General features: G+C 37.0%; 1 protein-coding gene across 1 annotated transcript; it reads right to left on the bottom strand.

Annotated features, from left to right (window-relative positions):
• Positions 1–6,887: 6,887 nt before the first annotated feature.
• Positions 6,888–23,021, bottom strand: LOC133304135 (transcriptional elongation regulator MINIYO). The gene is made up of 10 exons (XM_061504105.1): positions 22,806–23,021; positions 21,102–22,167; positions 17,769–17,863; positions 17,463–17,638; positions 12,083–12,188; positions 11,722–11,982; positions 11,401–11,586; positions 8,983–11,265; positions 7,980–8,189; positions 6,888–7,606 (listed from the first exon to the last, which is right to left on the bottom strand). The coding sequence occupies exons 1-10, from the start codon at positions 23,019–23,021 to the stop codon at positions 7,421–7,423; spliced, it is 4,785 nt and encodes a 1,594-aa protein (XP_061360089.1). The 3' UTR covers positions 6,888–7,420.
• Positions 23,022–23,956: the final 935 nt, after the last annotated feature.

The following is a 23,956-nucleotide window of genomic DNA, read 5'->3' as shown; positions in this document are numbered from 1 at the left end:
ACTACGCAAATTACCGAGCTTCAGGTTTGTAGTGATAGGGCAACTCGGATCGTCTCCCAAAGAACCTGCTTACAATTAGAAACGCTCTTGTAAAATAAAATAAAATATAAAAGGGAAGGGGGATTTTATTGATTTGAAATTTAAATAAAAATAGATTTGAAAAAGATTTAAAAATCAGAATTTAAAAGCAATCAACCTAAGGAATCAGGATTTATTAATTTATTTCGTCATTGGATTAAATATATATGATTATCAATTCATGATTAACCCCAATCGAATTAGGAATCCTCAAATTCAATTGGAAACCCTCTCTAGACTATCGCCTAGCGTTTGGTTAAATACAGTAGTTAAACGTTTACCAAAAAAAAAAAAATACAGTAGTTAAACTATGCAATCGCAGTAATTTAAACCTGTTCAACTTATGTTCATTGGTTGGTCAATCTAACCATTAAATCTAATGATCAATTCTCCCTTCTAGAATGCAATCGCATTATTCAGTTTGAATATCTACAATTGCATGATATTCAACCTGAATTGAGAGAAAACGAAATTGATGAAAAAGTTAAAAACCAATCCTCTGAAATAAACTAACGAACCTTTAACCTTAGATTGATTAAAGGTGTTTAGCCTAGCATCGCGAGGTTAAACATAATTCGAAATTAAATAGCATAAAAGAAGAAGAAGAAGATGAAAAGAAAAGTGCAGAATTTCGTTAAAGAAAATTGAAAACAATTGTTCAACTCAAAATCTGACTGCTGAAGGGTTTCCTAAAGTCCCCCTTAAATAGCCGTCATTCAGAACGGCTAAGGTTTCACCGCTTCAGCCCATCCATAAAATAAAAGCTGAATAAAATAAAATAAAAGAATAAAACATGGCCTTGGGCCCTAAACACATTGGGTCCTAATGTGAATTACAAGTCCAAACGTCAATATAAAATTTCAGCAAAAACACGTCATCTTGAGCTCAGATTTCGACCATCTTCCCGTCCGAATTGGTCTTCAGTAGCTGAAATAGAGATTCTAGCCCTATCTATTAGATGAAAAACGCAACAAAAATGGAGTCAATCGAACATTTGTAGAGTGAGATATGGTCAAAATACGAAAGTAGTATAAATCTAGAAAATTATGACGAAAATTAATTAAACTCAATCAAAATCTAGAATTGTGATTTGACCTAAGAGACCTTTATTTAATTCAAATAAATCATAAAAATACCAACCAAGAGTAATAAATAAGTGTAACAAAATATGTGTTATCACTGGTCACTGTTCCATTGGCCTTCTTCACCATTTCTTGAGCAAGTTGGCACATTTTGCCTTGATTCTTCTCTTTTCTTCTTGTAAACACTTGAGTGGGTGTCTTGTGAGTGTGGAGAGTGACCTTGGGGAGTGTTCTTCCACTGTTAGGGAGTGGTTTTGAGGGCTGACTTGGTTGGTTGGGTTATGGGAAGCCTTGTGTTGGCACTTTGAGCTTCAATGAGCCCTTTTGTTGTTCAAAGGATCAACCTTTCATCTCATTTTCGTGCTCCTTGCAAGTCTGTATATTTGGAGCTGTTTGGTAAGCTCCAAGAGCCTTGCATTTCTGAGTTTGAAGCTTTGGTGAGTTGCCTAACCTTTGATCATGAGTTTTTTGTTAAAATTGGATCATTGATGCATGTAATGAGCTTAAGATGATAACCTAACGTTGGGTAATGCTTAACACACTTAGAAATGCATGTTTAAGCTTCTATAATCGGTAAAAGTTGAACCTTTGGTTTGGATTTTCGTGAAATGCAGAATCTGGGTTCTGTCACGAAATATCCGAATATTTTGTTGTGAATATCCGGATATGGGTATCTGGATATGGATATCCGGATATGGGGATCTGAATATCCGGATATGGATATCCGGATATTGGAAGAGATATCCGGATATTGATATCCAGATATGCCCCCGACGAATATCCGGATATTCTGGGATTTCGAAGAACAGTAGCTGCACTGTTCATACAGTAGGCTATTGGGGGTTTGTGGACCCTAGAGTAATGAAGTTGAACTTCTGTTTTAATCAAACTAAGTCAGAATCAAGTGGTTAAGGGCTTATGGCTTTGTGTGAAGCCTTAAGACATAAATCGTAAGAGGAAAATGTAGTCTTTATGTTTATGCTTATGAGCTTGAGTGTTGATATGCTTGCTGGTCCTAATCAGATTGTGATCTGTTGTGTGTTGGACTTGAGCTGTGTGGACTCTTGGCATTAGATAGTGAGCTTGCAAGGTAAGCTTTCGTGTCCTCGGTTTAGCCATGTTGTAGTTCCACCATGTCCCATGGGGGTATGGTTATATGCATGATGTGTTACATGCTTTTGATGTTTTGGAAATGTTGTTGAGCTGTTATATGCTAGTGCCTTTATGATATGCATGCGGTGTTCCACCTTTACAGTAAGCCTGAGTATGTAGTACATACAATATGGTGAGTGTAAGAACCTGCACCGTTAATTAAGGAAATTAATCAGTTAATTATGAGTTTAATGAGATAATTCTATAATTGACCCTAATAATTATTATGAGGCTCTAATAATTATAGTAAGTGAGTAATAATGCTGAAAGTCATTTTTCTGACGAAAAATGCAGATACCAGTTCTGCTAGTCGGTATAAATGCATACCGAAAAAGTATCCTGGAAAATTATAATAAGTGCATGATAATTACTAGAATAACATGTAGGACTTGTAAAACGAGTTTCAAGTTAAAATAATGAGAAATGGTGCCAGAATCTGGTACTGGCTATGAAAAGCGCATACCGGAAAGGTGCTCCGAAAAATATAAGAAAAATATGATAATTCTTGTAAAATTGAGTAGGTTAAGAATCCTGAGTTTGGTATTAAAATGCTAAGCGTAGCAATAAAAGCTAATATTGTGTGTTAATTGGTTAAGTGACTATATATAGGCTTGTTAAGGCACAAAATCCTAGGCATTCAGAATTCTCTACGTGGAGGGTGGCTGACTAGTTTTCTTAAACATTATTCCATGGCTTCTTCATCTTGTTCTTGAGCTTTGGGGTCATTTCCTTCACAAATTCTTCTCCTAAACACTTGTAGCTTGTGAGAGTTGGCTTTGGAGGGGTGTGGAGAGTATCATTCTGAGTTTGTGACATCTGTTTGGGGAGTATTTGTTGCTGACTTTGGAGGTTGGGGGTTGTTGAGCCATTGTAGTAGCATTGTGAGCTTCAAGGTGCTTCCTTTATGAAGAAAGAACCAACCTTGGTGTGTCATTTTTGTTTTGGGACCAAGTCAGAACCTTGGGAGCTGGTTGTGAGCTCCAAGAGCAACTTTTTGCCTCTGTTTTGAGCTTTGGGTGAGTTGCCTAACCTTGATCATGAGTTTTAATGGTTTAAAAGTGGTGTCTTTGCATGTAAATGGGTTAAACAAGTAACCAACTGGTATGTGGACTTAAAACAGATTAAAGATGCATGCTTTGATGTTTCAAAGTGTTAAAAATGTTACCTTGGAAGGATATCTTCGCGAAATGCAGAAACTGCATTCTGTTGTGAAATATCCGGATATGGTATCCGGATGTTGATATCCGGATATGAGGATCTGGATATCCGGATATGAAGATCTGGATATCCGGATATGCCCTCGACATATATCCTAATATTCTGGGATTTCGAAGAACAGTAGCGGCACTGTTCATACAGTAGGCTATTGGGGGTTTGTTGACCCTAGATTGATGAAGTAGAACTTATGTAATTAATTATCTAAGTCAGAACCTATGTGGTTAAGGGCTTATGGCTTGGTGAGAAGCCTTAAGACGTAAAACGTAAAAAAGGCGCTGTCTTTATGATGTATGCTTGTAGTGCATGTTTATTGATTTACTATTGGTCCATATCAGATTGTGATCTGCTGTGTGTTGGACTTGAGCTGTGGACTCTTGGCTTTGGGTGTTAGCTTGCAAGGTAAGCTTTCGTGTCCTCGGTTTAGCCATGTTGTGGTTCCACCATGTCCCATGGGGGTATGGTTATATGCATGTTGTGTTACCTGCTTTGGATATTTGAAATGTTGTTGAGCTTTATGTGTAATGGCTTTTAATATGCATGTGTTGTTCCATCTTGACGGTAAGCCTGAGTATGTGGCGTCATACAAGACGGTGATCCGGGGTGGATGCAAGTGGCGTCTTGCACTTTGTGTGGGTATTTGGCGTATATAAATCCTGCATTTCTCTGGCCAGTAGAATAGAATTGACATACATGACATGATTATCTGCTGCATTGCACTATTTTAGAACTGATGATGATAAACTGCTTTTGAACTTATATTGCACATGTAAGTGAGCTTGGGGTGGAAGATCCTTAAGGATCCCTTGCCTTACTGAGATTTCTTGTTTAGAGATCTCACCCCACATTTGGGAAATGCTTATTTCAGGTTCAGGCAGTATGGGCACTGATGCCTCTGGCGGCAGGAGGCCAGAACTTAGTTGATGTTTAGTGTTATTCATATTATGTTGGCATGACTGGATTGGATGTTGTTTATATTTTCTGTCATTTATGCTTATGTTGCTGTTGTTGAGACTGATGTTGGGCTTTGTTGCCTTATTTGGGTGAGCATGGGAGTTGTCCATGCCACTATGTTGTTAGTACTTTTGAGTTGAGTTGTATAAACTGTTAGATGGTTTGGTCTACGTGTTGTAGTTCCGTGACTAAAGACTCATGCTTATGTTATTTAATTAATGAGGTATTTCAGTTAGCTATTTATTGCAATATACATACAGTCGATGTTTTGAAAATGGTTAAGTAATCAAGTTGGTAATGATTAATGACATCATAATTGAAAAGAAAAAGATATTCCGCATTTTTAATTAAGCGCGGCTTAATACGATAGTATGATAACATTACCGGATATATACGGGGTGTTACAGTGAGGTCGTGGGTGAGGTGTGAGCGGTGTTCCTTGTGCTATCTGTAGGTAATAGACGTCTTCCTGCATTTCTCTGGCCAGTAGAATAGTATTGACACACATGGCATGAATATCTGTTGCACTGCATTGAGTTTTGAGAACTTATATTGGATTACTTCTTTTAGAACTTATATTGCACATGTAAGTGAGCTTGGGGTGAAAGACCCTTGAGGACCCCTTGTCTTACTGAGATTTCTGTTTAGAGATCTCACCCCACGTTTGGGGAATGCTTATTTCAGGTTCAGGTAATGTGGGGGTTGATACCTCTAGTGGCAGGAGGCCAGAGCTTAGTTGATAGATGTTACATGTTTATGCTGATATGTTGTTATGTTTGGATGTTGGATCATATTTACTGTCTTATGCTTTTAGATTCAGTTTATGAATTCCTCTGTTGAGGCTCTGTTGGTTATGTTGTTGATTTGGTGAGCATGGGAATTGTCCATGCCACATAGACTTGGTTATGTCTTGTTTTATTTGGAGTTGTATAATGTATCAGGATATACTCTGGATTACGTGTTGTAATGTCGTGACTTAGATACTCACTTTATATATATTTGAGGTATTTCAGTTAGATATCTATTTGCATTTACATACCGGCGATGTATTTTATGAAATTGATTAAGTAATCAACTTGGCTAAGTATAATGACGTCATAATTGAAAAGAAAAAGTTATTCCGCAAATTTTTAATTAAGCGCAGCTTAATACGATGATATGTTAACAAACCGGGAAAACAAGGGGTGTTACATTTTACCTTAACCATTGTAAGATACCGATATCTAACATCAACTAAACTTCTTAATACTAAAAATAAAAATAAAAAAATTAGTGTTTGTCCCTTTCTTTGTTGACAAATGTGTATTTAAATTTTAGGGTGATTCTTGCATTGTACATTGGCTTAAGAATGTATAGAAAACTACCTTACTTGATTGCCTATTTCAAATTTAGAATTAATTAAATGTATAATTAAACTTAGATATAAGATTTCTTAATAATGTTAGTTGCGAATTATAGTCTTTCCATAAGTATTCAATTCTTCATTTATTTAGAAAGAAAACAAAACAAAAAAGTAAAAAGTAAAAAGAGATTAAATTAATCACGAGCATTAGATGTGAATAATCATATATAACATCAAATTAGCTATAATTTTAAGCTAATTAACCATAAAAAATTCGTGGCTATTCAACAAAATAATCTTTTTTAAAAACACATACATGTCACATGGCTTAATCCGAACTTCAAAAATTTTAGTGGCACAAAAAAAATAAAAATTAAACCACGTGAAGACGAAGTATAATTTACCCTGATAATTTTTTTTTTTTGAAAACTCCTCACAAAATTAACACCTAAATAATAGCCCAATCCAAATGTCCAAATGTCTAACTGAACTAGTTCTAAGCCTAACTAAAGAATTCCAAAAATTCGTCCAAATATCCAAATAAAGACCTCTGGTTACACACACACAAACCTTTTTTTCTATAATTTAAATCATTAAAAAAATATCAACAGCTAAAAAAAAGAGCATGTCTAATTTCAAAAGAAAACCTTTTTTTTTTTTTGGAAAAAATAGGAGATAAATTTCTTCCTCTACATACGTACATAAAAATGAGGTCCATGTTTTCCTTTTCTCTTTATATAGCCTCACATAGGTTCACCCACTTTTATATGTATATAAAAAATAAAATTATCTACTACACCATGAGAAATACTAATCTCATCTTTTATACAATATAAACCATGGGCAATATTTTTCTGATGTTACGTGAGAAAATATTATCTCATAGAGAAACATAATCAAGTGAACCCTACAACTAAATAAAAAAAAAAAAAAAAATGCTAGCTCGAATTTCAATAGGTGTGTGATATTAGAAAATCATTTCCCCTAAACCATTTCAAAAATTGGAAAACTCTTTAAATAACTTTTGAACACATTTTACAAGTGGAAAGGCAAGTAGCCAGAAACCAGATCATATGTACCTGTTAGCTTTAATTTTATAAAGGAAGTAAAAAGTTTATCCTAAAAAACTCAAGACCAGCAACGGAGTATTACCCTCTCAGCTTCTAATTCATGTAATCTCATCAATACTTAACGTTTCTAAGTTGATGTTTTTGTTCAGAGAGCTTCTCTTTTCATTGATCAGTGATAAACTCTATGGTAAAGCACAAATTCTACCAACAATCATTTGACTTCAAAGTTCCAACAAAGAGAGTAATATCTTGATTTACCTTCTACCAGAATTCCATTCATGGGTGTTTTTGATCATTTTCTTAAAATCCAATCCTTTCATCCTTTCATTATGTACATTTCATGTCTTTGGACTTGCTCCCGGAATCTTGATGGACAAAACAGTAGACTCCATTCCCACCACGAATACAAATATTAGTGCCCATGTACACTCCAGTCAATACATTTGAGACTCCATTCCCAGAATCTATATGGCCTTTGTTGTGCTTTTTGTATATCTCGAATGTTTGTGTCTTATATAATGGTCACCTCACACTGAACTCTTCTCTGCAACAGACTTTAACTTATTTACTTCTGTCAAAAGAGAGGAATTTCCCTCACAAGCCTCAACCAATACTTTTAGCCTGGAATCTAACCAGCTCTTTTCTTCATGCAGTTGCTCACCTGTGTCAGATGTTTGTGGTTTGTTATAGTGGATGAGGTTCAATAACATTCCCTGTATCAAAAGTTCCATCAGTAACAGTTGTAGAATGTAGATAGCATAAGTTCAGCTACACCACTATCATGTAAATTTAGATGCAACAATGCCCATTAAGTTAAGGAGAAAAAGGATACATCAAAATCTTATCTTCTACTTCATCCATGGCCCCAAACTCTTGGTCAAACAAATACTACAACTAGGATTTACCTACACAGTGATGTCTCCCTGCACACTGGTGCAATCTTAAATTTCACTCGGTAGGCCCAAGTCCCAGTTCATACATTCTAAATAATTTGATGACAGAACACCCGCGCAAGTTTTCACTGAATGAAGATTTGTCTAAACTACTATTTGTCCATCAGGTTAAAAGCTTTCAAAACTTGCTTACCTCATGTCGCTGTTTCCCAGCGTAATCTCGCAGGAGAGACCTAGCAAGCCTGTTCCGCAGCAATAACTTATCCACAGGACAGGCATGAAATATAAAGGCTGAAAGATGATGGACAACCAGAGTATATGCAATTGATCCTCGTATCGCAGCCCTGTCAAGGGCATCAGAAATCCATGACTTGGTATAAGCCGCCAACATCCCTTCATCATCCTGCAGTGGGACCATACACCATCAATGTTGGTTAAAAATACATTATATTTTGAATCAATGACTAGTCTACATGGCCAGTGTGACTATGCAGGTGCACCCCTCCACAGATAATAGTTGGAAAAGAAAAGACAACTGCCCACCTACCTATTAGATTCCAATTATTACTACTGACATATAATATAAACAACAACAACAAAAAGTTATATATAAGGAAGCATATGATGCACAATACACATCCCTTGCAAGGGTAACCTGCTTGACAAGGTCATCATGTTAGTTTCAAATTTCTATGCATTAAGGATACAACCTTACTTTTTCTTCCCTACTAAAGATACAAGCTTCAAAACAAGCCACTGTAAAGATACGTGCAAGTTTGGTGCAAAGTGATGTGTATGAATATATTGATGGAAGTATATGATACTTCACTATGTACAAAATTCCAATTAGGAACTCCACATTTTTTCCAAAATGGCCCATTTCTTAACATGTAGAAAGTAAAGGTGCATTAAAGATGAATAAGTGTTCTTTTAACACTTCAAAGAATGCTTCCAATCATTTTTACCAATTTTAGCTTTGACGCTTAAGAAGGTTCTGTTGTACTTTGTAGGACATACTTCTATGCTTTAAAGCACACTTGAACAACCACTTTTTAAACAATTTACAAAATTATAATAAAATACAAATGACATTAATATCTTCAACTTAAAAAGAAAGTGTATCAAAATCACAAGTAATATCCTCTGCAGATAATGTTCCATGGTAAAACAACTGATAATTAATTATTATGTTTTACCTCAGTAGGTTCAAGGTATCCTTCGGCTCCAGAAAAGCATTTTTCTAAAGGTGGCAAAAGCTCAAGAACACGAGCATTAGACAATGTATTCCAGGCTGCAAGTCGAACGGAAGTTTCAACACAACGGTGCAAGTAAAGCGAAACTTGCCGGCCAAAAATTATATCACCATAAGATATAGCAGAAAACTGCTCTACAAGGTCTTCAATTAATATTATGTAACTTTCATGAATCTCAGATTGGAATCTCAGAAACTCAAGATGTTTTTTATCATCTGAAATAACTTCTTTACTTCGGTTAAACCTTTCCTTGTCAAGAAGCTCACCATAAAGATCCTGCAAAGCTTCAAAGGTTTCCCTGCCCTGATCTTGTTCAATTATTTCCATTCCAACAAGGAAATTGACAGATAAGGAGTGTAACTTCCACGTCAATGATACACACTGAATAGGAGAAGGAATGTCAGTGGCTTGAAAATTGGACATTGCTTCAACACCTAAAACAAAGAAAAGTCCACACTTGGCAACTTCAAGCAAATTAGTGGGATAATGTACACTATCAACTTTTTGAGGACCAGCCCGCTTGCTATGGGAAATTGTTGAAATTGGACTTAGGTAAAAGTGGACTGGAAGTGGTAGTTTCTGATGAGCCCATTCTATTGTTAAAGACGAATAGGAAGGACTTGTCATCGATGACATGTCTGAGTCCTCATATATGGTGTCCAAACAAGCATTAACCTTTGCAGAGGTCTTACGGCCAGAGGAATTATTGCCATCCACCGCTTTGAACTTCACCTTTACAGACAACCATCTGCTTCTAAAATGAGACGATAATATTCTACTGAAGTGCAAGTAATCCTCTTCTTCATGTTGCCACCTAAAGATTTTACCCCTCCTATTAAGTAGAAAATTCTGTATACAGAGATCAAGGTACTTCAAAACAGAGGCATGAAACAAGAGATCCAATGTCTTTTCAATAACATCCTTATCCCTTGGTCCTGCAGTTAAACATAATCCCAAGGCAGTGTTAATCCTTTGCATGGAGAACGCTGTTTCTTCTGTTATAGGAGCATCTTTAGATGCATTTTGAAAAATTTCCAGCAAATGGATGAGAAATCTTGCATCTGTTTGCACCAATAAAACTTTTTTTGACCAAAATCCTCCCCCAGAGGCACCCCAGCCAATTCCTGCTCCAGGAGCTGGTCCTCCTCTGCCAAATATCTCAATGGACTGCATGTAGTGCCACCCTGAAGATACTGAAAATATGAAAACATTAAGCATAGACCTCAATTCGGTCAAACACCTATTAAGTATGCCATCCTCAAGTATTTTTGCTTCTTTTGAGGGACTTTGTTCATGGCATGGAAGACTACAGTTGCCAGTCTTGGCAGACTGTATCAGATTATCAATTGTTGTAATAATCTTGACCATTCCATTTAGACAACAGGTTGAAGCTATTGACATTTCAATATCACCCTTCTGCCTCAAATAAATTAGTTCCTTCATAAAAGATTCACCTCCTTCAGGATCTCTTCCACATTTTGTCCCAAAGGAAGCTGAAAACCCCAAAAGCCAATATTTAGTTAACTCAAGTCCAATCTTAGGAACAAAGTCTGGAAGCCATGGCACTAGCCCATCAGTTTCCTGTAGGCTGATAGTATCCCCAAATGTCACTCTTTCAAGCACTCTGAAAAGCATGTGAGTCGCAGCTGCATACACCCACAACAAAGAAGTTGCAGAAAGATCTCGAAAAGTAAAGTCGCATCTCCCTTCTTCCTGTCCCTCAAACAAATTAGATACTCTTGGATCACTTCTGGTTGCAATCCACTTTATGGCTAAGTCCACCATTGGACCAACATAACTCCAAGACCAGACCTCTGTGTCACCACTGGACTCTGGAAGTTCATTGTTTAGACACTGCTGTGAAAATAAATTTGGAAGTCTTCCAGCCAAAGACTCAAGAACAAGATATGCCTCCCTAGAGATGGAAGTAGATTCATACAGAACATTGTTTTCCAGGAGTTTTTCAAATGAAGGTGGATTCAACCAAAAACACAAGGTAGGGAATATTTCCGAGAAGTAAGACACACAATATCCATATTGAACGCAGACCCTCCAGAAACGCAATTGTTCAACAATCAGAGCTGACCCAAGTTTACATTTTTCCTTCCCTGAGTTTAGCCAGTGGTCAATGGAAGGAGGATATCGATACAAACTCCATGTCATAGTTTGAAAATACCCATTCTTTATAAACTCTAAACAAGTTTTCCGATCCGACCGAGCTAAGACCTTTTCCAATATCAAATGAAACATTAGTAATAATTCTCTAACTGCAAATGCAGAAATAACTTTACACACAACAAGCAAAGAAAATTAATATATAAGAAGAAATCTAAAAAAATAAAATTGAAAATTACCACTAACCTTCAAGAGGATTACAGATTTTATCATAGAAGATCGAGTTTCTAAATTGTCAACAGTAAACTTGTGCACAATCGTTTGAATAAGTCCTTGGCACTTCAGTACTGCATTAGCACATGAGGGTGAATGCCTCACAATGGCAATCAGTATAGAAATAATACATTCTTCCAAAGCTGCGGTAGGATCTGTCTGCAACCATTAGAAAAAAATGAATTTGACATGGAAGTTCATAGATTATGAAGCAGAAAAATATCCTTAACAATTATGTCTTTCTAACAGAATCTAATGACAACAAATGCTTCATCATGATTAACTATTTTTTACCTCCAAAAGATAATTAAGTCTTGGAAGGATTCCCATGCGAACTAGACCAACAGTAAAATCTTGTCCAGCAATCACTACATCATCCTGAATTGTATGTTTCCCTTCAGTTTCACTGTCCATAGAATCCTCGCTGAAAGGAAGAATATTAGAAGGTTTTGCACTGTACTTCCAGAACCCGCCCTGAAGGAATCCAACATTAATATCTGGTCTGCTCCTAAAAACTGGAGCTGTGCAAATATCCATGTCACAAGTTGCTATCTTCTGAAAGTAAAAAAAAAAAGTTTATAGATGAATCTAATTTGAAACACAGAATAATAGTATAAGATTAAAGATAATAAACATAGATGAGAAACACTGTTACCTCCAAGATATCGAAGTAGTTCTCATTAACATCACAACTCAATACACATTGTACAGCCTTTGCACAGGCCAGAACTACAGAACTGTGGTTATCATCAAGACATATCCTAAGAAAAATCAAAGAGTATATTGCTGTTACAAGAGGCCCATACAATGGGAAAAAATAATTATATGCCAATATAATTTGAAAGAATTGTATTCATCAGCAGCTATTTATCAAATGCTACTCAAAATAGCACATGGATCACAATAAAAATAGTACCATTTATAGGCAAAATTTAAACATAAATTACAAGATGAATAGTTATCCATTTGTGATAACATCTTTCTGCTTTTATTGTTAGAGATATATAAAACCATTAATGTAGTCTTACCCACCAGCTTAAGCTTTTGAGTTGAATTGGTTCTTTACATGGTATCAGAGCCTCGGTGTTACGGGTTCGATCCTCACCGTTCCCCATTTAATTAATAATTAATTAAGTCTTGTGGAGTTTCTTAGCACAGATAGATGGACCTGTTCATTATCCACCCTTCAAGTCCAGTAGACTCTCATGTGAGGGAAAGTGTTAGGGATATATAAAACCATTAATATAGTCTCACCCACCAACTTAAGCTTTTGGGTTGAATTGGTTCTTTTCAATTATAAAAGACCTTTCTAGTTTCACCAATATGTCTCCTTGCTAACTACAAGAGAACAAAAACGTATGAGTCAAATAAATCTAGATTCTCACTCTTCCATTTGAATTTTAGACACAGGTAGCAGTATTACACGAGGGACCAAAGGTCACCAGCATCCATTTTGTTGAGATATATAGTCCCACATTGGTTGTATGTACAACTAATGTGGAGTTTATAAGGCCTTAGGTACTCCCACCCTTTGAGCTAGCTTTTGAGGTGGTGTATCCCAAGGTTCTTTACATGGTATCAAAGCCTCGTCGCCCCCCACTTTAAAGTGGAAGCACAAAAAGGTAAACCAAAAATTGGGCCTGTTGCATAATCCACGCTTCAAGCCAAGAGGGCTCTTGCGTGAGGGGGTGTGTTGAGATATATAGTCCCACATTGGTTGTATGTGCAACTAATGTGGAGTTTATAAGGCCTTAGGCACTCCCACCCTTTGAGCTAACTTTTGGGTTGGTGTATCCCAAGGTTCTTTACACATTTTAATGTATAATTGTATAAGACCATTAGAGAAGTTACAGCATTACGGAAAGCCACTGTGCACGATAACTCATCCCAAAACATGAAAATCGTCACAGCTTAGGAAAAGTCAGTGTGCGTAAGACCTTATGAGTTATGACAAAAAAATAATCTTAAGAGCATGTAACTTGTTCAAATTATAGGAATTTAGGTAGAAGAGGATGGAAAGAGAGAACGAACTCTGAATAATAGATTATTATATTATTATACAGTGTGTAATGATGTGTTACTGTAGAAAATCAGAATTCAAACATGTTTCCATTTTTATTTCCTATTAATTAGGATTGATTATGATTGATTGTGATTGATTAGAATTGATTGTGATTAGGATTGATTAGTCATCGCTTAGTCATCCTTAGTCATTCTTAGCGATTCTTTCTTGTATAAATACTCACTCATGTAAATTATTCATTATCAATATACAAAAACTTCTTTTCAATATGGTATCAAGAGCGGGTTCGTTCCTACCCTAATTCAAATCTGAAATAACCATCCAAACACTTCCATCACCGTCAAACACCTCCTAAACACCTCCTTGAATCTGTCCAACACAGAAACCTAGTCTACTGACCTCCGATCAAGAAAGTGAGGTGACCATTGGACTCAGAAGGATTCGACGAGTCGACCGCCGCTGGACCCATCGCCGTCAACCGCCGCCTCACGCGCGGTCAGTCTCCGGCGTGTGAGCTCCACGCGCCGCCTTCCCAACGTCTTTTTCCGCCGCGACTTGCACAGACCTTCTCGCCGGCTTCTCCCCTTCCTGTTCCAGAGGTCAGATCAAAAATTTACAAAACTTGATTTTTCATCAACGGTCAACCCTTCTCTTTCTATTCATGGCTTCCTCAAAACACTCTTCCGCCTCCTCATCTGCCCCAAATTCTCAGTCCTCTGGAAACAACTTAGGTTTGCAGATCACCAATCACCGGTTGAACGGTAAGAATTTTCTGCAATGGTTTCAATCAGTTAAGTTGGTCATCCGGGCAAAGGGTAAGATGGGCTATCTTGAGGGAAGAATTAAGAAACCTACTGAGAATTCTCCTGATTATGACGATTGGGAGATTAATAATTCCTTGGTCATGGCTTGGCTGACTAATTCCATGGAACCACAGATTGGCCAAACCTATCTGTTCTTTGATACTGCCAAGGAAATTTGGGATGCTGTTCAACAGAATTACTCCGATCTAGAGAATACCTCTCAAGTTTTTGAACTGAGAAATAAGTTGAGAGACTTTCGTCAAAGGGGTATGACTGTTACTGAATATTTTACTGCACTAACGAATTTATGGCAGGAATTGGATCTTTATTATGCATCTGATCTTCAGGGATTGGAAGCTAATACCCAATTTAAAAAACACTTGGAGAAGGAAAGACTCTATGATTTCCTTGCCGGACTCAACCGAGATCTTGATGAGGTTCGTGGTCGAATATTGGGGCAGCGACCGTTACCTTAACCTGCTGAGACACCTGTGGAACCTAATACCAAGTTAGGTATTGAAGATGGGAATGAGGTGGATAAAGAACAATATCAGCGATTGGTTGGTAAACTAATCTACTTATCTCATACGCGTCCTGACATTGCCTTTGCGGTGAGTATGATTAGTCAATTCATGCACTCACCCAAGAAGAAGCATCTTAGTGTAGTCTATAGGGTGCTTAGATACCTCAAGATTACTCCAGGAAGAGGATTATTCTTTAAAAAGGGGTATAAAAGGACAATTGAAATCTACACTGATGCAGATTGGGCAGGCTCATCAGTAGACAGGAGATCTACCTCAAGCTATTGCACCTATGTGTGGGGAAATCTTGTTACTTGGAGAAGCAAAAAGCAAACAGTGGTTGCAAGAAGTAGTGCTGAAGCAGAATTTCGAGCTTTAGCTCATGGAGTTTGTGAAGGAATCTGGTTGAGAAGACTTCTTCAAGAGTTGAAGATTTCATATTCCCTACCAATAAAACTATATTGCGACAACAAGGCAGCTGTTAGCATTGCTCAAAATCCTGTGCATCATGATCGAACAAAGCACGTGGAAGTTGATCGTCACTTCATCAAAGAAAAATTAGATGATGGAAGTGTGCGTTTGATATATGTTCCAACCAAAGAGCAAACGGCAGATATCCTTACCAAGGGCCTACACCGTCCAACATTCGAAGACTTGATTGGCAAGTTGGGAATGATCAATATTTACCTCCCAACTTGAGGGGGAGTGTAGAAAATCAGAATTCAAACATGTTTCCGTGTTTATTTCCTATTAATTAGGATTGATTATGATTGATTAGGATTGATTGTGATTGATTAGAATTGATTGTGATTAGGATTGATTAGTCATCGCTTAGTCATCACTTAGTCATTCTTAGCGATTCTTTCTTGTATAAATACTCACTCATGTAAATTATTCATTATCAATATACAAAAACTTCTTTTCAGTAGTTACAAAAGACAAAGCACTAACATATTTATGCTAATATTAAACTTCTAATCTTAATTAAATAAGGAAACCAATCATGAAATATGGAAACCATTCCTGAGAGATCATCTAAGATACTCTAAAATATTAAGATATAACAATAATATTATGAAATATTTTCTAAATATTCTTACACTCCCCCTCAAGCTAAAGCTTGCTAAGCTTTAAGCTTGCTACAATTAAACATACTTAAACAATATATAAGAAAAATATAACGTACGGGGTAGGTGACAAAATCTAGGGCTGACGACGGGACCAAAGCATCTAAAACTAGAGATGGGGATAGACTGAATCTAGAACGAGAGATATGACCTGACAGCATAAGACTAGAAACAGGGCAGATTGCATTTGGGATAAAAGTCATGTGAGTCGCAGCCAATACAGGTCACCATCCAAATGACCATCTGGGAAGAAAAGTCACCAGACTCACCATGTTTATGATCATCAATGGACGGCCGGATTGACTGTCAGCAAGAAAAGAGGTAACTTTTACCCCCCTCAATACCGGTGCTAGCATTGGAAAAAAGCCAAACAATAACAAACCAGAGAAAACATGCACAAAGAATGTCAAGAAATAGCTCAAACACGTTAAACCTAATAAAGGGAAAGAGAGCCATAACACCAGATCTCACCACCAAACACAAAAATGGCATCTAAAGGAGCCAAATGGTGACAAGAGGGTGGGAACAGAAGCAATGGGGGCTGGGGCTGACTTGAGATAGAGGGAAAAGGACACCAGGAATAAGGTAGAATGGGACCAGAAAGACTAGAGCGGCCATAAATGTCACCGGACATGCCCTCACACATCAGTAGAAGCTAACATCATTGGGAGCTTGAGGCGGTGCATGGAGGGTCTAATGGTGGTGCAATTTCAGGCAATGGCCGATCTGGACATATTGGAGCTGGTGGAGGTCACAGTGAGGTGAAAGGCACACTGATGAGAGGGAAGGCGCATGCAAAAGTGCGATGAAGAGATATAGAAAGGTGCCAGAAGGAGAACACAGCAGGAAAGACAGCTAATCAAAAGCAAGAAAATAATCATGGAAATAAAGTGGAGCTCCAAATTCAAGGAAACTCGGCAGCAAAATAGCAACACTACAGGTCATAGAGGTGGCACTGCTCTAATATCATGTTAGAATTATAAGGATTTAGGTGGAGAAGGAGGAAAAGAGAGAAAAAATTCTAAATAATAGAATATTATATTGATGTATGGTGTGCAATGATGTGTTATAGAAGACAAAGCACTAACCCTTATTGGTACTAATGCTAAACTCCTTATACTAATTAAATAAGGAAACAAATTATGATATAAAATTAACTATGAAACCACTGCTAAGAGATCACCTAAGATATTCTAAAATATTCTAAGATATAATAATGATATTATGAAATATTTTCTAGATATTCTAACACAAATAATGCTGGCTTCTACGGTGACCAGACATGTAAATATTCAAGGAACAAAAGATGTGTGCCTTCTTTGGCATCATTGAGTCTGTCACATACCAGGCTGGAGTTCTACTTACATCTAAACCAATCAACTCCCATGCTTAATGATTATCTGCAACATAAATAAGAAAATATATTTTCTGAACCCCCCCCCCCCCCCCCCCCCCCCCCCCCCCCCCCACAAAAACACAAACACCAAAATAAAATAAAAAAAACACATTCTCACTCGGCCATTGTAATAAAACCAACAACTAGGCCATAAACAAAATTCACCTGAGTGACAATACAAGCTCAGGTTCTGGACCAAGTGCAAAAGCCCAAACAGCCTCCCAGTCGACTTTGTTCTCACTTTTCGCCATATACCCAGTTCTGTCTTCGCAAATAGAGTGTAATGCCTTATCAAGCACAGATGAAAGGAGATGCAATGCAAGGGCCCTTTGTCCAGGAATCTAACAAATAACATTTGGCAGATACTATGTTACTAAGGGGGGAAATGTTATCAATTTTCTTTATTTTACATTCCTAAATGAAAATCCATCCTGACTATTCCGGGTATCCAAGTTACAACACATAACATACCACACTTCTAGTGAGTGCCACTGCTTCTTTAATTGTATAACCAGCTGCACCAGGATCTCCCTCAGTCCGCAAATAGTCACGTTCAGTGACATTATCTGTATCATGAAACAAATAATATTCAAAATTTCTTTTCACACCTCCATCTTATTTCCAGAATAATCAGGATAACAATGAATATTACAACAAATGCTAACATCTGATGCTACCAGAAAATACAGAATAATCAAGATATTAATGGATATCCTTGAATATTCAAATTTATTTTCACACCTCCATCTTATTTCCAGCAAATGCTAACATTTCATATGCTGAATAAAGAATAACCAACCAATGAAGTCTATGAACTTAGAGATATTAGAAAACAAAAGAACACAAAAAGAAATCACAGTCTAGACTGGAACTAGAACAGTATTCTAATTTCTGGCCCAACGCAAGAAAGGGGAGTGGATAATCTGCTGAATGCCCTCATAGAGGCCATGACCTAGCAAAGACATTGACCTTTACTTTATTTACCAGTAATATATTGCCTACACAGCACAATAGAAATTCTATGTTGAAATTAAGGGATTTGGGTACAGAGGAAAACGAAAAACTTCAAATCAACATCAACATCAACAACACCTTTATCCCAAATTAATTGGGGTCGGTGGTAGATGAACCCACATGAAAGATACAAAACGGTTGAAAAAAGTAAAAAAAACAAAAAATAAATAAATAAAAATAAACAAATAGAATAAAAGAATAAAATAAGATAAGATAAAATAAAATAAAAATAATATAAAATAAAATAAAAATATATGTATATATAAATAAATAAAAATGAAAAAAGAAAGGGACAAGAAGAAGTGGGGGAAATGAAGGGGAAAATGACTAAAAATGGACCATCTGGAACATAGGAATAACAGCGGGTCTAACCCTCCACCATACTTATAGCTTTTCTCCATTCCGTTCTAAGACATACTGTCCGCCAATCTATATCCCACTCCATTAAATCTTGTTTTACTACCTTCCCCCAAGTAAGCTTCAGCCTACCTCTGCCTCTTTGTGTGTTTAGCTCTTGGTAACAAACTTCTGTTCTTACAGGAGCATCCATGGGTCTTCTCATCACGTGCCCAAACCACCTCAATCTATGTTCTCTCATCTTCTCGGCTACCGATACTACTCCGACCTTTCGTCGAATATCTTCATTTCTTATCTTATCCATCCTTGTGTAACCACACATCCACCTTAACATCCTCATCTCTGCTACTCTCATCTTATGCTCATGTTGCCTATGTGCTGGCCAGCATTCCGCTCCATATAGCATTGCCGGTCTTACTGCCGTTTTATAGAATTTTCCTTTTAACTTCAGGGGGATTTTGCGGTCACACAAAAATGCAGATGCACTGCGCCATTTCATCCACCCTGCTCTGATTCTGTGATTTACATCCTCATCAATCTCTCCACCGTTTTGTAAAATGGAGCCCAAGTATTTAAAAGCATCTTTTTTGGGTACCTCTTGACCATTTAGATGCACAGGCTCTTGGTCCTCATCTCGTACCAGAGAAAACTCACACTTCAGATACTCAGTCTTGCTTCGACTTAATGTGAATCCTCTGGATTCCAATGTGCTTCTCCACAATTCAAGTTTTCTATTAACACCCTCCTTGCTCTCATCAATAAGCACAATATCGTCTGCAAAAAGCATACACCATGGCACTTCCTCTTGAATATCTTTTGTTAGTTCATCCATAACTAAAGCAAAGAGGTAAGGACTTAGAGCCGACCCTTGGTGTACACCTACCATGATAGGAAAATAACTTGATGATCCGTTACAAGCTTTTACACATGTAGTAGCCCCATCATACATATCCTTGATTGCCTTTACATACTTTGATGGAACCTTTTTCTTCTCCAGGACCCACCATAAAACTTTCCTTGGAACCCTATCGTATGCTTTCTCAAGGTCTATGAACACCATATGCAAGTCCTTCTTCTTTTCTCGGTATCTTTCCATTAGTTGTCGCATCAAGAAAATGGCTTCCATGGTACATCTTCCTGGCATAAATCCAAATTGATTTACAGAAACCTTGGTATCTCTCCTCAAGCGATGTTCAATAACCCTCTCCCACAACTTCATAATATGGCTCATTAGCTTAATGCCTCTATAGTTTGACCAATTCTGTATATCTCCCTTGTTTTTGTAGATAGGCACAATCATACTTTTCCTCCATGCATCAGGCATCTTATTCGTTTGGAGAATCTTATTAAAAAGATTGGTCAACCATTTTATTGCCACATCCCCCAGGCCTCTCCACACTTCAATAGGGACACCATCAGGCCCCAAGGCTTTATTAGTCTTCATCCTCTTTAAAGCCTCCTTAACTTCATGTGTATTAATTCTGCGTACAAATCTTCTATTCATATCATCGTACGCGTCCTCTAAGTCCACCTCGCTTGTATCCCCATCCCCATTAAACAGCTTGTTGAAGTATTTCAACCATCGTTCATTTACATCTTCATCTCTCACCAGAAGTTTTTGATTTTCATCCTTGATGCATCTAACTTGGGTAAGGTCTTTACTTTTCTTATCCCTTATCTTTGCAAGTTTATAAATACCTCTTTCACCATCCTTGATCCCAAGATTTTTATACAACTCGTCGAAAACCTTGCCTCTAGCTTCTCGCACTGCTTTCTTTGCATTTTTTCTCGCCAATCTAAACTTTTGCAGGTTCTCTTCACTGGGACTTTTATGCAAAGATCTAAAGCACTCCTTCTTATGTTTAATTGCCTTTTGCACCTCTCCATTCCACCACCATGTTTCCTTTGTATGAAATACATTTCCTTTGCTATAGTTGAAAAGGATGTGACATGAAGTGATACATAAAACATAGCATTAATCCTTATAAGCTATAAAAATCATCAAATTAAGGAAATATGGAAACAAATCCAAAGAGATCCTCTAGGATACTCTAAACTGTTTTAAGATATAATCTTAACATTACACGATATCTTCTAGACACATTAATATACTATGTATTTTTGGTTCATGTGCATTTAGAAGTGTAGTGAACCAAAAATGGACCATGGATTGTTGGGAATAAAAATAATTTCAAATACAAAACCTCAATATGTAAGTCGAAAATCAATAGTTGATGCTGCATGAAGAAAAGTATTCAAACATCAAGAATACATACTATCACTAGCTGAGCATTGATTTACCACATACCCAAAAGACCAAATACAGAAGAGCCTATATCTATATATACATATGCAAGGATCAAACAAGGCATCAGGTTGATAATAGAACTCCAAAGATAGATAAATAAACGTAGAAGAATAAATAACGCATACCATACACAGATACCCGCTCAGTATCAACAACATCCCCAGCCAAAGAAAATCGTAACTCCCTAACGGCCTCAACTCTATTGCTCCAAGCATTCCATGAGCTGCTGCTTGCAGTGGATGAAGTTTTTGTGCTAATTTTCTCATCACCTAGCATTTTTTTGGATTCTGTTGCCATCACTGGATGCAAGATGTCATCCTCTATATGCAGACTTTTAGTATCTTCAGTACTCTGAAGATGTCGATTCACAGATTCAGAGTCAGTACCCACTTCTGATTTAAAACTACTTTGTTTCTTCAATTTCTCCTGTGCCCTCTTCTGTAGTAATTTTAGTAATGTAGGGCTTATTTTCTCCATTATTTCAGCCTGGGCTTCCGCAATCTCCTCAGCTGACATTTTCTTGATCCGAGCTCGATTCTCTGCATCAATCTCACTCTCAAGAGACACGGACTCTTGATCACTTCTGATGTTATTGGAACTAGAACAAGAAAGTATGCTTGAAGTCAAATGATTTTGCTCTGGCCTTAGCACATCTAGAGAACCAAAATTGTAATCAGGCACTCTATCAGAGCAAATTTGGTCCCACTTAGGCGCAGTTACATTTTCTTCCTTGTCATCATATATTCTGGCATCTTTAACTTTTTCCTGAAGATCTACCTTATTTGGCGTATCTAGTTCCATGGGAGTGACTGAATTGATAAATCCTCCATGTGAGTTATCTAACTGCAGCTTAGCATCCATTTTCATAGAAGCAAAGACACTATCATCAGCAGAAGATGAGATTTTCTTGTCTGCATTCTTACCACCTTTCTCATCCTTCTTTTTCCGTGCAGTTCCACCAAAGCTTGACACATCCTCTTCTAATTGCTTTCCCAAGGAAGAATTATCATCCTGAGTAATCTCTTTCCACTTTCTAAAATCCAAACCCTTTTTCCTCCTCCTTTGTACTGGATTGGCAAAGGATGCAATTTTTTCAAATTCCATGAAATCTTTATCTCCTTCATCATCAACATTATAGTCACTATCATCATCATCATCACCACCCCCTTTACTCCTCAACGGACGCCAATGCTGTAAAATCACCAAATTCTAAGTATCAGTCCACGATGCTTACTACCCGTTACATGAACTAAATTCACAATCAACCAAAAATGAGTCAAAGGAAGCAGACAGACTTATAGGCCCAACTAAGACCTTTTAGTCTCAATAACTTGAGTGAACAATTCATGGGTTAGTTCTCCATAGAATTTCTCATGCAAAATCAATCCACGATGAATTGTTTACCCTATATTTAATTGGGGGGCGGGGGGGGGGGGGGGGGGGGGGGGGGGGGGGGGGGGGGGGGGGGGGGGGGGGGGAACTCCTTATTTGTTAAGTTCAGTCAAAAATACCCACAACACAATTTTGAAAAAAGAAAAGAATGTGGTGAAGCCACCAAAGGCCACACTAAGTAGAACTCGGTGTATGTCTCCCATTAACATTCATTAAATCTTAATTCAGTGTTTTCCAACAAACCCTCCTCGGTTAAAGTCACTAGAAGCCTAGAAAACATTAAAAGACTATTTTTATTTTTATTTTTGCCATATATTACTCACTATAAGACGTCTTCATTCAATTGAAGCATGATACGATATAATATAAAAAGATTGAAGCTTTAAAAGGAAAAGGGTAGATAAAAGGGAAGTTGAAGGAGAAGATGAGGCACTTACAGGGCCATGGGAACGATGGCGTGCAACAGGGAAAGGAAGGACAGTGGGTTTGGGAAGTGGGTGGAAGAGAGTGGTGTTGTTAAGAGAATCAGAGATACCCTTTTCGACGATGGAACCAACCAAGCGAGAGGCATCATCTTCGTTTATTTGGAGTGAGTTTGTGGTCAATACCTTAACCTTGTTGGGTTCCACTCCTTTGCCCCTTTGTTTCTCCATAGACAGCACACAGGAACGAGTTACAATTTACTTTACGAAGAATAAGAGCGAGACCCCGGGAACTGAAGAAAAGATTGAACTAATTCAAGTTGTTGACACTGGGCATGGGCTTTCCTATGGCTGGCTTTGCGGGTTGGGCTGCTTAATTAGCCTAGTAATGTCAATAAATGTTATGTCAGTCGAGGGTATGGGTCTCAAAATATGTTATGACCAGCATAATACAGAAAAAATATTTCTCCCGTAATTTGATATAAGTATATTTCTGGTTGCTTTAAAATTACATTGTTTTGTTTATTTATTTTTTTATATTAATTGATTTATCTTTGAATGATTATGATTTCTTTTTTCTTTCTCTTCTTTTATCACTCTTGATTCATTTTTGTACGATCATGATTTAATAGTCGGAGATAAAATTATCTCAAACAGCTTAAGAAATGATAAGTCCTACAAAAATTCATATTTGGATTGACGTGAAAAAAATTTGTGTTGTGTTAGTATTGAAAAAATATGATACTTAAAAATTTTGTGTTATGTGTGGTGTGAATACAAATTCGACTCATTTTTCTTTTAATTTAGACCATTTTTTAAAAAAAAATAATTGGTTAGTTACTATTTTGACTCGTAATTTACGTGTCATTTGTGTCATATCATGTCAACTCCTAAAATTTGCAGGTTGTATTTATGCTACAACGGCATTCAGGTTCATCCTCCAATGTTATCTCAAACTATATTAAGGTAATATTTTCTCTATCAATGTCTCTTACTTTGAGTTTCTTGCTCTTTGGCCTCCTGCATTATGTATCATTTTAGTATTACTCTTAGAAATCATTATTAATATCCATTTATTTTTATCCGATAAGGATCAATAGAATTTTATTTTATTTTGGATATAAGTAAAAATTGAACACATAATCTAATGTATTTTATCCAAATCC

Source organism: Gastrolobium bilobum, unplaced genomic scaffold, assembly GCF_033153095.1.
Source record: "Gastrolobium bilobum isolate Gb01-03AN ecotype WA unplaced genomic scaffold, APGP_CSIRO_Gbil_v1 utg5733, whole genome shotgun sequence".
NCBI classification, from domain to species: Eukaryota; Viridiplantae; Streptophyta; class Magnoliopsida; order Fabales; family Fabaceae; genus Gastrolobium; species Gastrolobium bilobum.
The sequence above is the reverse complement of the archived record's forward strand: the minus strand, read 5'-3'. Positions and strand labels throughout refer to the sequence as shown.

What these genes read in the sequence shown, in the direction of transcription:
- LOC133304135 (XM_061504105.1), bottom strand. Translation starts at nt 23,021, where the DNA reads ATGGAGAAACAAAGGGGCAAAGGAGTGGAACCCAACAAGGTTAAGGTA. An exon ending in GCCATCGTTCCCATGGCCCT is followed by an intron (nt 22,168 to 22,805) that starts GTAAGTGCCTCA and finishes GTGATTTTACAG; the next exon opens with CATTGGCGTCCGTTGAGGAG. An exon ending in GACTTAATTATCTTTTGGAG is followed by an intron (nt 11,587 to 11,721) that starts GTAAAAAATAGT and finishes TAATGGTTGCAG; the next exon opens with ACAGATCCTACCGCAGCTTT.